The sequence below is a fragment of the Copadichromis virginalis genome, linkage group LG7, assembly GCF_057382275.1.
Source record: "Copadichromis virginalis isolate Kocher_CV1m ecotype Utaka linkage group LG7, C_Virginalis_male_GT1.1, whole genome shotgun sequence".
Lineage (NCBI taxonomy): Eukaryota > Metazoa > Chordata > Actinopteri > Cichliformes > Cichlidae > Copadichromis > Copadichromis virginalis.
In genome coordinates, this window is record NC_140624.1 from 62,497,102 (window position 1) to 62,512,970 (window position 15,869).

The following is a 15,869-nucleotide window of genomic DNA, read 5'->3' on the forward strand; positions in this document are numbered from 1 at the left end:
ATTAAATGCTCCATTTTCAAAAAAAAGTGAATTTTCATGGTTCGGGCTTTAACAGTCAGTCGAGCTGCTGTTCTTGCTTCTGGTAGCTTCCGACAGCTGCCGTTTGGTGTGAAACTTTGAAGACGACGTAACATCGCTGGCCTCTGAGGCTTACTGAACAAACCGTTTAATAATATGAGAACGCAATCAAACTGTTTATCAGAGGGAAAGCGTGATTTCTAGGACATTTGCGCCCAACATTAGCTTGCATAATGTTAGCTTATAACCAGCTGGTGTTGCTATCAGTAGAAAGAGGTTTGTATGTCTAATCTGCTGACAACGAGTATTTTCATTCAAGTTTTTTCTTTTTTTCTTTTTTAAATTGTCATGTTTTTTTCTCCCCCACTTTGTATTATTGAAACTAAAACACATACGCACCCACCCCCCACACCCACCCAACCCAAGCTTACATAACAATGAGGTTGGCTGTGCTTGAGTGTTCCTTCAGCAGCTCGTTGAGTCTGATCTGCCGATGGGTCTAAAGAGAGACAACCACAGGATCAAGCAATCAGGTATCACGTAACAAGATCATTTTCGCAAGCCACTGCACCACAGACTTCGAGGCAGCAGTGTCGCTCACAGTATAAGCTACACTGAACTGCTTCCACTCTCCCTACAGAACAACTGAATGAGGCTGCAGAGGATCAAAGAATGAATCCCTCTGAACCCTGAAGTCATATGGAACTTTGACTGACTCAAGAATTTCATCTTATGAGATTAAAGACTCATGTAAATGGAATATGCGGGGAAATCTTGTGACCTTGGCACGATATAGCTCCAGCTCGTTGTCAGTGATCCTCCATGGTTCGCTGTTCTTCAGCCTCTCAGCTGCCTCCTGCTCCATATCATCTTCTTTCAGCCGATAAGGCTCAATCATCTCCTCGAAGGCTGCCATGCTGCGTCACAACAGCTTCATGGTTAATCCTCATGTAAAACAGGTAACTACACAAAGCTTTGAGGCAACTGTTGTGATAAGGCACTATATAAATAAAATTGAAATGAACTGAATTTTCAAAATCATCTCACCAAAGAAATGAACAAAAATGGATGTTTTGAATAAAAATGAAATTACTAATTACCAAGTCTCGAGACCCAGGCGGATGTCTGGATCTGGACTGTGATACTTTCTTGAAAAGTCTTCAGATTTATTAATGTTAAGAAAATGTTCCCTTGTTAAAAATCATCATTTGTTCAAACCAAATCAACATGGTCTCAAAGCCACACGTCTTTTCCACACAGACCACATGAGGGCGCCAGTAATTTGCTTTTCAGCTCAGCTTACTGTCCTCAAACATGCTAAACATTGAATTTCAAATGCTGACATAATTAAAACGGTTAGTTTTCTTTTCTTTATACCGTGCCAAATAGAGCCAACAGTTTCCTCAAGGCACTTTAGATACTGAATGTGTGACATAATACACGTTAACAATTGTGGAGGATGTTCAAAGTGTGAAGCTTAACAAAGTGGACTTACTGCTCCTTCTTGGGCTTGGTGTTGATGTCTCCAAGGACAGTAATGTCCGAAAAGTCTATCCTGAACTTACTCAGCAGAGTAGCCATCCTGTAACAGGAATGTCAAAAACAGAGAGGTAGGATCAATACTATAAATAAGCTGTTAAACAAGACGTGCAGTCTAAGAAGCTCTGGTTGGATACACGGGAAGCTGCTTTGAATAACTCTGAACACTAGCGGGTGGTACAGGGTTTATAATGTGGAATTCTATCTATGAGAATAATTTCCTTTAGCTTTAGTTTCAAACACTTGGTGCCGGAGAGCATCATCTGCTATCTATGTGTCGTGGGCTACAGGACTACGTGTTCAAGCTCGTTATTATTGTGTTGGCTACGTGACTGTCATGTTTCCAGTGTCAGTGCCAAGCATTTATTCATTTACTTTAACAAATTTGTTTTATTTTTGTCTCAAATCTTTAGTTCAGCTGCTTTCCAGCAGGAGGAGCAGGCAGGACTCCCAGCTTTGGAGGGGAAAAAAAAGTTATGCAGGTTTTACTTTCTGTCTGTTGGTAAGAGATGAAGTTAGACAGGAACATGTTGAAATGTCAGATGTCTGTTGAAACAAACTGTTGATAGTTTTGCAGTCACGCAAACATAAAAGCTTCTACACCCAGCTAATTTCATACGACAAAAGCAGGACAATGAGTGGCACATTCTCCGGCCAATAAAATCGTGTTGACTTCTTTGGCAGGAGGGATGGGGGTAAGGGATAGACTCACATCATCCCCAGAGAATAACTTTTGAGAATGAACTCAATCACATTTTCTTCACTGATTTGAAACTTTACTGGATTCAGACTGACTGTTCAGCGCCTGCTAATCTGTCAGCTATGCCCTTTTTGTTCCTGTGTTTTCCCTACTGGCCAGCTCTCTGCCATCAGTTTCATTCAGCTGCTTCTCCAGTCTCTCATTCCACAACAGATGGACTAACTCTAGCACTGGTCTTGAGCTGGCATCGGTATACCTCGTTCTGCACTTGAGATCTGCTGCAACTGAAAATCCAACCACAACCTGTAGCAGTTGTAGAACTGCTTCATGTGTCGAGCGAATCTATTTTTTTTAAGAGGATAACAAAGACAAGTCAGAGGAGGTGGAGTCTGTCTGCAGGATGAGCAATTTTTGTAAGCACACATAATAAATAAGGTATATTTACTAAGATACATGTAATATTAGCACCTACAAAATTCAATCCATTTAAGAAAATGTGGGTATGGCTCCTTTCGAGCACCCACACACTTGCATGCATACACCCACACAGCAAGTACAAAGGCAAATTTATCATTTATATGTAGCAGGTCAGCTTCTTAGATGATTTTTATTAATTTTTATCACTACAAATAATATTTAATAGCTAATATGAGCTTTGTGTGATTGTTTCCCTATTTATGGTCAAAAACATGCAGTGTTGAATGCTGCAGTATACATTATGTGTACATTTTACGTTGTATGCGCTTACATTAACCTGGAGAGATGTCAGCCTTTACAGAAACAGTCAGGGTTAGAACTTTGTGCATATAAAATGCATTTTAAGACATCTAGTTTTTGGATACATCCTTATGTTATAAACAAATGTGTGAGAGTGGTGCTGAAAGGAAAGACATACCCACACTGTGTTTTCTGCTAACTGCACAGCATGTATGGTAAAGCACAGCTTCCTCGTGTCTGCAACAGTGTTAATTTCGTTGACCAATAATTGTTGTCGTAGTTTTTGTCAACGAAAATCTTCTTTTGACAATAACTATGACACTTGTATCAACAAATAAAAATACTGGTGGTGGCCAGTGGTCGCCCTCAGCCTCCTGATAAATGCGCCTATGGTGCGAATTTGTCCTTGTTCAAGTTGTCACGTTCGCTAAATTTTCAGAAAACCTCTGACCCCTGACCTTAAGGCCAAACTCATGAACTTATTATAAATCTATTTAAGATCCTAGGTGACCTCCTTCTCCAATTATGGCATTTACAAGGTTTTCAGAAAACTTGACCCTAAGGTCGAGGTCACTGAGATTCAAACTAGTCTGGATTTTCAGTAGATACACCTATGGTATCAACTTCAAACTCCTACATTGCTTCGTTCTCGAGTTACCACATTCAAAAGCTTGGGTGTCCACTAACCCTGACCCTGCCCGAAAGAAGAGATCCACGTAGAACTAATTAAATTGTATAGACAGGTGAATGAGTTTGAAAGTCATCAAATCATAACTAATCCCCTTGAGCAATAAGGTTAAACGCACACATTTGCTGTGCCCCCAGGAAATGTTACTACTTTTTTCCTCACACACACACACACACACACACACACACACACACACACACACACACACACACACACACACACACACACACACACACACACACACACACACACACACACACCTCTCGTTGGTATAAATCAAAACAAACTTTCACACTTAAATATACATTAATAAGTTAAAAAGAAAAGGATGCTTTGTGCCAGATTTAGCTACCAACTAACTTCCATCAGCAGTCTGCATTCTAAACCTAGACTAAAACTAGACTTCAGGTGCCTAAATTATGTTTTAGTCAAAAGACTAAAGGCAGAAGAGCACCGGGGCTATTTACAGCTTCCTCTTGTTCTCATCCAATGTTATGAATCCTTTTATGTTTAATAACAATTACATTTAAGTGTAATTAACAATATGACTGAATTTTAAATTCAGTTTATTTACTTAGTGCTGCTTATAACAACAAGTGTCTTTAAATTTTTAAAAGGCAATTAGAAAGATATTAGAAAGTTATTATTATTATTATTTTAGATAGTTTGGTTTTGTTTACATTTTTTGGAGTGCTGGCTTTTGGTAGTATCGTTTTGATTTCAAAGGCTGAATAAAAGACTTCATAGGGTAGACACTCATTCCTTTGTACAGTACTCTCCAGTCTTGACAAAACTGTCAGCCTGTACAGTACTTACGCTCTGCGGTCGTGATCAATCCTGTTGATCTTGCCTCCAATGAAAACACGGATCTTACATTCCTTCCACCGCTTCTTATTGGTAAGAAGGTAGGGGATCAGCAGAGTCAGACCTAGATGGGAAACATAAAAACAAACAAACTGCTCAATATACAACTTTTGTGACACAAACATTTAAGATCTGTACACTCTAAAGTCCAAACCTCAGACCTTTGGACTTTCTATAGACCAGCACTCAGTGCTGCAGAAACCGATTCATGATCCCTTTTGCATTAAACAGAGTCAAATTAAATTCAAACAGAAAACAACGTAGTAGCCCTTTTTTCCCCCTTCTTCTCAGAAACAAAAAACAAACAAAGAAAACCCAACTTGACAAACAAATTTTTCTAGCATGTTTGAGATGAGCAGTTGTTGAATCTGTCACTTCAAAATGCAAATGCAACATGATGCTACCAAAATGAATTCAATCCTGATTTATAATCATTGGGAAGTGTGAAAATGACAGATCCTGTCAGAACATACTGTCTATGTGTTTTTGTGGGTGAGAGTCTGCCTTTGCGTATCAATAGGAATGCAAAACATACCAAATACGGCTTTACTTGTTTCTGCTCATCCCCATGATGCTGTGACAGCACAAAGATAATCAGAACTAGAATCTTCACAGATGTTCTTTTGGGCTTAAAACTACATATTTCAGGCTGAACATTACAGAAAAAGTCAGCAATTTAAATTTAATGCTTTGACACTTAATGTGAAACTTACAGGTGCCAGAATTGTAGAGGCCTGAGTACTTTTAGGATCTACTGCATATGCTGTCAACAGTTGTATCTGCACTTTTTAGTGCCGATGACACTTAATGTCATAATGATGATGATGAGCCAGATCTGAAGTGACACTCATCAGCTGGTGTTAAAAGCCAGAGTTCTCCCGCTGGCCCTGGTCACATCTTTACAGAGGTGGAGCCACTGCAAACTCTTACTTGCATAGAAATGTTTGCCAAGCAACGTATTTTCTTTAAGAACCAGAACGACGAGCGCACAACAACGAGCCCACAGGCTCCGACGGCTATGACTAAGCAGACCGAACCCGGGCCCAGAGACCTGAGATCCAAGAACCCCCCACACCCAAGTACCCAGCCCCAGACACTGAGAACCACCAATGCACCGGTGTGGTGGGCGGTGATGGAGATGGGGGGCCCAAGATGTTCCAAGAGTGGTTGAGTCCAAGACCCAACCTGACACACAGATGTAGACAAAAAGGCACACACAGACACAAGCATGCATGCCCACCCTCATGCACACATATACAAATGCTGAGCACCTGCCCAACGTTTCCATGGGATTAATGAAGACTCAGTCATTTTAGAAACTCCCACCATGCCGTCAGAGAGTATCTGATATTGATGCTTTTAAGTAGAGCTGGGCGATAGAACGATAACGATATGTATCGCGATATAACTTTTACTCGATAGAGAAATTAAGCTATCGCGATAGACCTCGCCGCTCTTGTCCTCTTAAAAAAAAAAAAAAAAAAAAAATCAGCCAATCCAAATTAAGTAGCGCAGAGCCGAACCAATCACAGCCGCAGCGTCATGTCGCGTGACTTGTAACGTACGGCACAAGTGCCAAGCCGCACGTGTGTTTGTTTGGGAAGCAGTCAGCGGGTAATGGAGGAAATGAGTGTGCCGACTAGAAAAATCAACCGAGCGTGACCGAAGAGAAAACAGATGATGGTTCCAACGCCAGAGAGATTGTCGAACGGAAGAGCCATAGAAGTTCCGTAGTGTGAAGGTATTTCGGCTATTTCAAGTCTGACAAAAAACAGAGTAGCGTGCACTGTAAATTGTGCCGAAAGCAAGTCTGGAAATACAATAAACTGGTGCATGCGTCACACTGTGCGCCACGTTATTGTTTCAGTGAAATGAATTTCTACAATAATGTTACTGTTAATTCTACTCTCTGCAGTGTTTAAATGCTTACATATACACACAGTTACTGTCCCTCCACACATACGACTCGGTTCTGCTTCTATGCCCCAGCTTTGTTTACTTTTTCCCACCGAGGCTTCTAGACTTCTGATTGGCCAATATTTCTGCACGGTTAGGAATCTAGCGCCACCTGCTGCTTTGGCATGTTCATAGCAGCGTTTTCCTTCATTTCCGCCTTTATGTGTGGACGGGATTCTTTTTTTAAACGAAAACGGAAAATCTCCGTTTTCAAAAATACCCGTGTACGTGTGGACGTAGCCTCAGTCTCTGACTGGAAGCGCTAATTCGTCATTCGGCTTTTGTCAGACTAAAGTAACTGTTAAAACTGTTTGAAAAGCTCAGCTATACAACAAGGAGAGATTGAGAATTTCCTTTTAGTTCTCAGTTTATTTGATATTGACAAAAGTTAGTCAGTTTTGTCTGTTCTTCTGTAAAACAAACTAAGATTTATTAGTGTGAATGCTTGAAAAGCATTCACAGTATTGTTATTCGAATCTTTATTAGTGTGAATGCTTGAAAAGCATTCACAGTATTGTTCTTCTAATCTTTATTAGTGTGAATGCTTGAAAAGCATTCACAGTATTGTTATTCGAATCTTTATTATTATTAGTGTGAATGCTTGAAAAGCATTCACAGTATTGTTATTCTAATCTTTATTATTATTATTATTATTATATTTTATCTATTCCGTACGTTTTTTGTAATCCTATAACTTCAAAACCGTTCAACTTAGAAAAACCATTCAAACACCGTTAGATTCCTATTCTTTTGGACAACACTGCTTCTATTTTTCATATTTTTAACATTTATATTTTTAATTTTATTCAACTTTATTCAACAAAAATTTATAATGTATTTCAATGGGGAGACCCTTCAAATCCTCATTCAACTTACTCATTTTTAAACTCTTACTACTTCCACATACATTGACATAGAGCCACCATTCAAACTTTAAAACGAAGACAAGACATTCAACTATTCAACTTGTATTTATCTTTTCAATATCTATTATACTTTTTCTTCAGTTCCAGTTTAAGTTTCATGATGTTTTTTCACCCGTTTCAGAGTTTATAATGGGTGTGTATGGGATGGAATGTTGGGGCTAGAGTGAGGCAGCTCAACTGCTAGAGTGAGAGGAGCAAAAAAATTAATCTTAAAATATTTTTTAAAACTGCTGCTGTGTCCGCAGCGTTTGCTCTACAGGTATGATTTTACCCTCAAAACGTAGCCATGGCTGTCCTCTTTCATCCAATGTGTTTACTATTGTACTAGGTGTTGTGGTTCTTTCATAAATGTCACCAATGCACAGCCTCCTCCCTCCAACTCTTCCATAGACTCTAATGTTAAAATGGCTCAGAAGGTTCGTTTGAAAATCAGAAGAGCATGGTGTCTTTCCACTGTCACCACGTCCATATAATAAGCTCCACAGGCATGAAAACTGAGAATTAGGTAGACTAGACATTGCTGTCGCTCACGGTGAAAGAATTTTGTCAATACGACTTTTACTTTTCATTTGGGAGCGATTTGTTTCGGCCTGACTTTTCTGTTCATTTTAAGCAGCAAAAGTGAGGCGCATGTCTGTGTACGTGTGTATGGAGCCATTGGGTGCGGTCACTATAGCAACCAGGCTCACACCTGCCTGCTTAACGAGCTCTCTCTCTCACTCTGCCAAGATTCATCTTAAACACTTCTCTTTCAACTGCTGCTGTGTCCACAGTGTTAAAGCCATCATTTTACCCTCAAAACGTCGCCATCGTTGTTCTTTTTCCAACATCTTGTCTTTCAAAGCTCAGAGATGTAAACTTTTTAAACTGTGTGGGTCCAAGTGGAGGGATCACATTTTAGTCATTCAGTGATTCAAAGAATATGACCTTTTAATATTTTTTCAGATGTTTTCTGACTCTAAATGTTCTTTTCTCATTTCTTAGGTTTTTCTAATTTACAATTAAAACATTTTCAGCTTTTTTCCAACTTCTTCTTCTGTGTAACCTTCAGCTTTTAGCAGTTCAGCACTGTTGTTTTCAGGTTAAATTCAGGTTGTTTCTTTTTTTTTTTTTTTATCTCATTCAAAATTTTTAACTCAAAATTCAGCAATTAATTCATTTCAGTCCATACATTCAGATTCAAGCATTCACACTGCAGTTTCTTCAGAAAATGCACTTTCTAGTTATTATTATTATTATATTTTATCTATTCCGTACGTTTTTTGTAATCCTATAACTTCAAAACCGTTCAACTTAGAAAAACCATTCAAACACCGTTAGATTCCTATTCTTTTGGACAACACTGCTTCTATTTTTCATATTTTTAACATTTATATTTTTAATTTTATTCAACTTTATTCAACAAAAATTTATAATGTATTTCAATGGGGAGACCCTTCAAATCCTCATTCAACTTACTCATTTTTAAACTCTTACTACTTCCACATACATTGACATAGAGCCACCATTCAAACTTTAAAACGAAGACAAGACATTCAACTATTCAACTTGTATTTATCTTTTCAATATCTATTATACTTTTTCTTCAGTTCCAGTTTAAGTTTCATGATGTTTTTTCACCCGTTTCAGAGTTTATAATGGGTGTGTATGGGACGGAATGTTGGGGCTAGAGTGAGGCAGCTCAACTGCTAGAGTGAGAGGAGCAAAAAAATTAATCTTAAAATCTTTTTTAAAACTGCTGCTGTGTCCGCAGCGTTTGCTCTACAGGTATGATTTTACCCTCAAAACGTAGCCATGGCTGTCCTCTTTCATCCAATGTGTTTACTATTGTCCTAGGTGTTACGGTTCTCTCATAAATGTCATCAATGCACAGCCTCCTCCCTCCAACTCTTCCATAGACTCTAATGTTAAAATGGCTCAGAAGGTTCGTTTGAAAATCAGAAGAGCATGGTGTCTTTCCACTGTCACCACGTCCATATAATAAACTCCACAGACATGAAAACTGAGAATTAGGTAGACTAGACATTGCTGTCGCTCACGGTGAAAGAATTTTGTCAATACGACTTTTACTTTTCATTTGGGAGCGATTTGTTTGGGCCTGACTTTTCTGTTCATTTTAAGCAGCAAAAGTGAGGTGCATGTCTGTGTACGTGTGTATGGAGCCCTTGGGTGCAGTCACTATAGCAACCAGGCTCACACCTGCCTGCTTAACGAGCTCTCTCTCTCACTCTGCCAAGATTCATCTTAAACACTTCTCTTTCAACTGCTGCTGTGTCCACAGTGTTAAAGCCATCATTTTACCCTCAAAACGTCGCCATCGTTGTTCTTTTTCCAACATCTTGTCTTTCAAAGCTCAGAGATGTAAACTTTTTAAACTGTGTGGGTCCAAGTGGAGGGATCACATTTTAGTCATTCAGTGATTCAAAGAATATGACCTTTTAATATTCTTTCAGATGTTTTCTGACTCTAAATGTTCTTTTCTCATTTCTTAGGTTTTTCTAATTTACAATTAAAACATTTTCAGCTTTTTTCCAACTTCTTCTTCTGTGTAACCTTCAGCTTTTAGCAGTTCAGCACTGTTGTTTTCAGGTTAAATTCAGGTTGTTTTTTTTTTATTTTTATCTCATTCAAAATTTTTAACTCAAAATTCAGCAATTAATTCATTTCAGTCCATACATTCAGATTCAAGCATTCACACTGCAGTTTCTTCAGAAAATGCACTTTCTAGTTATTATATTTTATTATTTTTCCGTACGTTTTTTGAAAGCCTACTCCTTCAAAACCGTTCAACTTAGAAAAACCATTCAAACATCGTTAGATTCCTATTATTTTGGACATGACTGCTTCTATTTTTCTCATTTTTAACATTTATATTTTTAATTTTATTCAACTTTATTCAACAAAAATTTATAATGTATTTCAATGGGGAGACCCTTCAAATCCTCATTCAACTTACTCATTTTTAAACTCTTACTACTTCCACATACATTGACATAGAGCCACCATTCAAACTTTAAAACGAAGACAAGACATTCAACTATTCAACTTGTATTTATCTTTTCAATATCTATTATACTTTTTCTTCAGTTCCAGTTTAAGTTTCATGATGTTTTTTCACCCGTTTCAGAGTTTATAATGGGTGTGTATGGGACGGAATGTTGGGGCTAGAGTGAGACAGCTCAACTGCTAGAGTGAGAGGAGCAAAAAAATTAATCTTAAAATCTTTTTTAAAACTGCTGCTGTGTCCGCAGCGTTTGCTCTACAGGTATGATTTTACCCTCAAAACGTAGCCATGGCTGTCCTCTTTCATCCAATGTGTTTACTATTGTCCTAGGTGTTACGGTTCTTTCATAAATGTCACCAATGCACAGCCTCCTCCCTCCAACTCTTCCATAGACTCTAATGTTAAAATGGCTCAGAAGGTTCGTTTGAAAATCAGAAGAGCATGGTGTCTTTACACTGTCACCACGTCCATATAATAAACTCCACAGGCATGAAAACTGAGAATTCAGTAGACTAGACATTGCTGTCACTCACGGTGAAAGAATTTTGTCAATACGACTTTTACTTTTCATTTGGGAACGATTTGTTTCGGCCTGACTTTTCTGTTCATTTTAAGCAGCAAAAGTGAGGTGCATGTCTGTGTACGTGTGTATGGAGCCATTGGGTGCGGTCACTATAGCAACCAGGCTCACACCTGCCTGCTTAACGAGCTCTGCCTGCCACTGTACCAAGATTCATCTTAAGCACTTCTCTTTCAACTGCTGCTGTGTCCACAGTGTTACAGCCATCATTTTACCCTCAAATTGTCGCCATTATTGTTCTCTTTCCAACACCGTATCTTTCAAAGCTCAGGCATTTAAACTTTTTAAACTGTGTGGATCAAAGTGGAGGGATCACATTTGAGTCATTCAGTGATTCAAAGAATATGACCTTTTAATATTCATTCAGATGTTTTCTGACTCTAAATGTTCTTTTCTCATTTCTTAGGGTTTTCTAATTTACATTTAAAACATTTTCAGTTTTTTTCCAACTCCTTCTTCTGTGTAACCTTCAGCTTTTAGCAGTTCAGCACCTTTGTTTTCAGGTTAAATTCGTTTTTTTTTTTTTTTTTTTTTTTAATCTCATTCAATATTTTTAACTCAAAATTCAGCAATTAATTCATTTCAGTGCATACATTCAGATTCAAGCATTCACACTGCAGTTTCTTCAGAAAATGCACTTTCTAGTTCTATTTTATTCTTCCGTACGTTTTTTGAAAGCCTACTCCTTCAAAACCGTTCAACTTAGAAAAACCATTCAAACATCGTTAGATTCCTATTATTTTGGACATGACTGCTTCTATTTTTCTCATTTTTAACATTTATATTTTTAATTTTATTCAACTTTATTCAACAAAAATTTCCCATGTATTTCAATGGGGAGACCCTTCAAATTCTCATTCAACTTACTCATTTTTAAACTCTTACTACTTCCACATACATTGACATAGAGCCACCATTCAAACTTTAAAACGAAGACAAGACATTCAACTATTCAACTTGTATTTATCTTTTCAATATCTATTATACTTTTTCTTCAGTTCCAGTTTAAGTTTCATGATGTTTTTTCACCCGTTTCAAAATTTATAATGGGTGTGTATGGGACGGAATGTTGGGGCTAGAGTGAGGCAGCTCAACTGCTAGAGTGAGAGGAGCAAAAAAATTAATCTTAAAATCTTTTTTAAAACTGCTGCTGTGTCCGCAGCGTTTGCTCTACAGGTATGATTTTACCCTCAAAACGTAGCCATCGCTGTCCTCTTTCATCCAATGTGTTTACTATTGTCCTAGGTGTTATGGTTCTTTCGTAAATGTCACCAATGCACAGCCTCCTCCCTCCAACTCTTCCATAGACTCTAATGTTAAAATGGCTCAGAAGGTTCGTTTGAAAATCAGAAGAGCATGGTGTCTTTACACTATCACCACGTCCATATAATAAACTCCACAGGCATGAAAACTGAGAATTAGGTAGACTGGACATTGCTGCCGCTCACGGTGAAAGAATTTCGTCAATACGACCTATACTTTTCATTTGGGAGCGATTTGTTTCGGCCTGACTTTTCTGTTCATTTTAAGCAGCAAAAGTGAGGCGCATGTCTGTGTACGTGTGTATGGAGCCATTGGGTGCAGTCACTATAGCAACCAGGCTCACACCTGCCTGCTTAACGAGCTCTGCCTGCCACTGCACCAAGATTCATCTTAAGCACTTCTCCTTCAACTGCTGCTGTGTCCACAGTGTTACAGCCATCATTTTACCCTCAAATTGTCGCCATTATTGTTCTCTTTCCAACACCGTGTCTTTCAAAGCTCAGGCATTTAAACTTTTTAAACTGTGTGGATCAAAGTGGAGGGATCACATTTTCTTCATTCAGTGATTCAAAGAATATGACCTTTTAATATTCTTTCAGATGTTTTCTGACTCTAAATGTTCTTTTCTCATTTCTTAGGGTTTTCTAATTTACATTTAAAACATTTTCAGCTTTTTTCCAACTTCTGCTTCTGTGTAACCTTCAGCTTTTAGCAGTTCAGCACCTTTGTTTTCAGGTTAAATTTGGTTGTTTTTTTTGTTTTTTTTTATCTCATTCAAAATTTTTAACTCAAAATTCAGCAATTAATTCATTTCAGTCCATACATTCAGATTCAAGCATTCACACTGCAGTTTCTTCAGAAAATGCACTTTCTAGTTATTATTATTATTATATTTTATCTATTCCGTACGTTTTTTGTAATCCTACTCCTTCAAAACCGTTCAACTTAGAAAAACCATTCAAACACCGTTAGATTCCTATTCTTTTGGACAACACTGCTTCTATTTTTCATATTTTTAACATTTATATTTTTAATTTTATTCAACTTTATTCAACAACAATTTCCCAAAATTTCCCATGTATTTCAATGGGGAGACCCTTCAAATTCTCATTCAACTTATTCATTTTTAAACTCTTACTACTTCCACATACATTGACATAGAGCCACCATTCAAACTTTAAAACGAAGACAAGACATTCAACTATTCAACTTGTATTTATCTTTTCAATATCTATTATACTTTTTCTTCAGTTCCAGTTTAAGTTTCATGATGTTTTTTCACCCGTTTCAGAGTTTATAATGGGTGTGTATGGGACGGAATGTTGGGGCTAGAGTGAGACAGCTCAACTGCTAGAGTGAGAGGAGCAAAAAAATTAATCTTAAAATCTTTTTTAAAACTGCTGCTGTGTCCACAGCGTTTGCTCTACAGGTATGATTTTACCCTCAAAACGTAGCCATGGCTGTCCTCTTTCATCCAATGTGTTTACTATTGTCCTAGGTGTTACGGTTCTTTCATAAATGTCACCAATGCACAGCCTCCTCCTTCCAACTCTTCCATAGACTCTAATGTTAAAATGGCTCAGAAGGTTCGTTTGAAAATCAGAAGAGCATGGTGTCTTTCCACTGTCACCACGTCCATATAATAAACTCCACAGGCATGAAAACTGAGAATTCAGTAGACTAGAAGCTGCTGTCGCTCACGGTGAAAGAATTTTGTCAATACGACTTGTACTTTTAATTTGGGAACGATTTGTTTCGGCCTGACTTTTCTGTTCATTTTAAGCAGCAAAAGTGAGGTGCATGTCTGTGTCCGTGTGTATGGAGCCCTTGGGTGCGGTCACTATAGCAACCAGGCTCACACCTGCCTGCTTAACGAGCTCTCTCTCTCACTCTGCCAAGATTCATCTTAAACACTTCTCTTTCAACTGCTGCTGTGTCCACAGTGTTACAGCCATCATTTTACCCTCAAAACGTCGCCATCGTTGTTCTTTTTCCAACATCTTGTCTTTCAAAGCTCAGAGATGTAAACTTTTTAAACTGTGTGGATCCAAGTGGAGGGATCACATTTTAGTCATTCAGTGATTCAAAGAATATGACCTTTTAATATTCATTCAGATGTTTTCTGACTCTAAATGTTCCTTTCTCATTTCTTAGGTTTTTCTAATTTACAATTAAAACATTTTCAGCTTTTTTCCAACTTCTTCTTCTGTGTAACCTTCAGCTTTTAGCAGTTCAGCACTTTTGTTTTCAGGTTAAATTCGTTTTTTTTTTTTTTTGTTTTTTTTATCTCATTCAATATTTTTAACTCAAAATTCAGCAATTAATTCATTTCAGTGCATACATTCAGATTCAAGCATTCACACTGCAGTTTCTTCAGAAAATGCACTTTCTAGTTTTTAGAATTAATATTTTGTTTCTAAGTGGAATTGACAATTTAGTCTGTTTCGTTTGTTCTATTTTGAAACTTAAACGCTTTAGCGGCTGCCTTTTGTGTAGTTTGCAATATTTGCCTTTATTTATCTGAAAAAGTCTCATGTTCCTTAAGTACATCTACCCTGTTGAACTTATTATGGGAAATAAATATTTAAATAAAAACAAGCTGCTGATTATTTCACATTTTACTTGTGAGCAACGGCACATTTAAATCTTACAAATATAGTTATTTGGCTTATATCGTGATAGATATCGTTATCGCCTGAAATGAAAAAAAACATATCGTGATATGAAAAAAAATCTCATATCGCCCAGCTCTACTTTTAAGCATAACTGTCGTTTGTTGTTTGAGCTAATGAATGGTAGGTCAGAGATATTGTTGCATAGTGGCTGTTTGACATCTAGCCAGGGCCAAGAGGGTATGTTTTAACCATCCTGAGATGAAATGTAGCCCACTGGCTAAGAAGTAGTAATAATAATAATGGATTGGATTTATATAGCGCTTTTCAAGGCACCCAAAGCGCTTTACAATACCACTATTCATTCACTCTCACATTCATACACTGGTGGAGGCAGCTACAGTTGTAGCCACAGCTGCCCTGGGGCAGACTGACAGAAGCGAGGCTGCCATATCGCGCCATCGGCCCCTCTGGCCAACACCAGTAGGCAAGTAGGGTAAAGTGTCTTGCCCAGGGACACAACGACCAGGACAGAGAGCCCAGGGATCGAACCGGCGACCTTCCGGTTACAGATGCGATTCCCAACCCCCTGAGCCACGGTCACCCTTAGGCACATCTAGTCCTCCTTTATCCTTGGTCCTTTATAGGCATGTTTCAGCTAATACATGTGGGTTTATCTCTCCATAAGAATTTGGAAATAGACGATTCAGAGCCTGCAAACTTCAGAGAGAGGTTAATACCAAAATAGTGTACTTTAGTTTATTGAATAATCTGAAACTCTCGAGAAAGAGTCTAGTAATGCAATTACTTCAGAGAGAGTGGATTATGAGTGTCTCATGAATGCTTGGACTTTTTTGTTGCTATGATCTTTTGTTTGGTCTCATGTTGACCACAGAAAGAGACTTACTGTCGCGGTATTGCAACTGATGGTTAGAAAATGGTTAAAACATTGCAATTCATTCAGATTTTTTGAATTCAAAGTAGAAAAAAATATTAATTGGT

General features: G+C 37.9%; 1 protein-coding gene across 2 annotated transcripts in view; it reads right to left on the reverse strand.

Moving 5' to 3' along the window:
• slc12a2 (solute carrier family 12 member 2) overlaps positions 1-15,869 on the reverse strand; it is a 70,963-nt gene that overhangs the window by 3,342 nt on the left and 51,752 nt on the right. For both annotated transcript variants that reach the window (XM_085464644.1, XM_085464643.1), the window contains 4 exons: positions 4,479-4,590; positions 1,514-1,600; positions 800-935; positions 450-517 (listed from right to left, as the gene is read on the reverse strand). In XM_085464644.1, the coding sequence (XP_085320770.1) occupies positions 450-517; positions 800-935; positions 1,514-1,600; positions 4,479-4,590 (403 nt within the window). The remainder of the gene's footprint in view (positions 1-449; positions 518-799; positions 936-1,513; positions 1,601-4,478; positions 4,591-15,869) is intronic.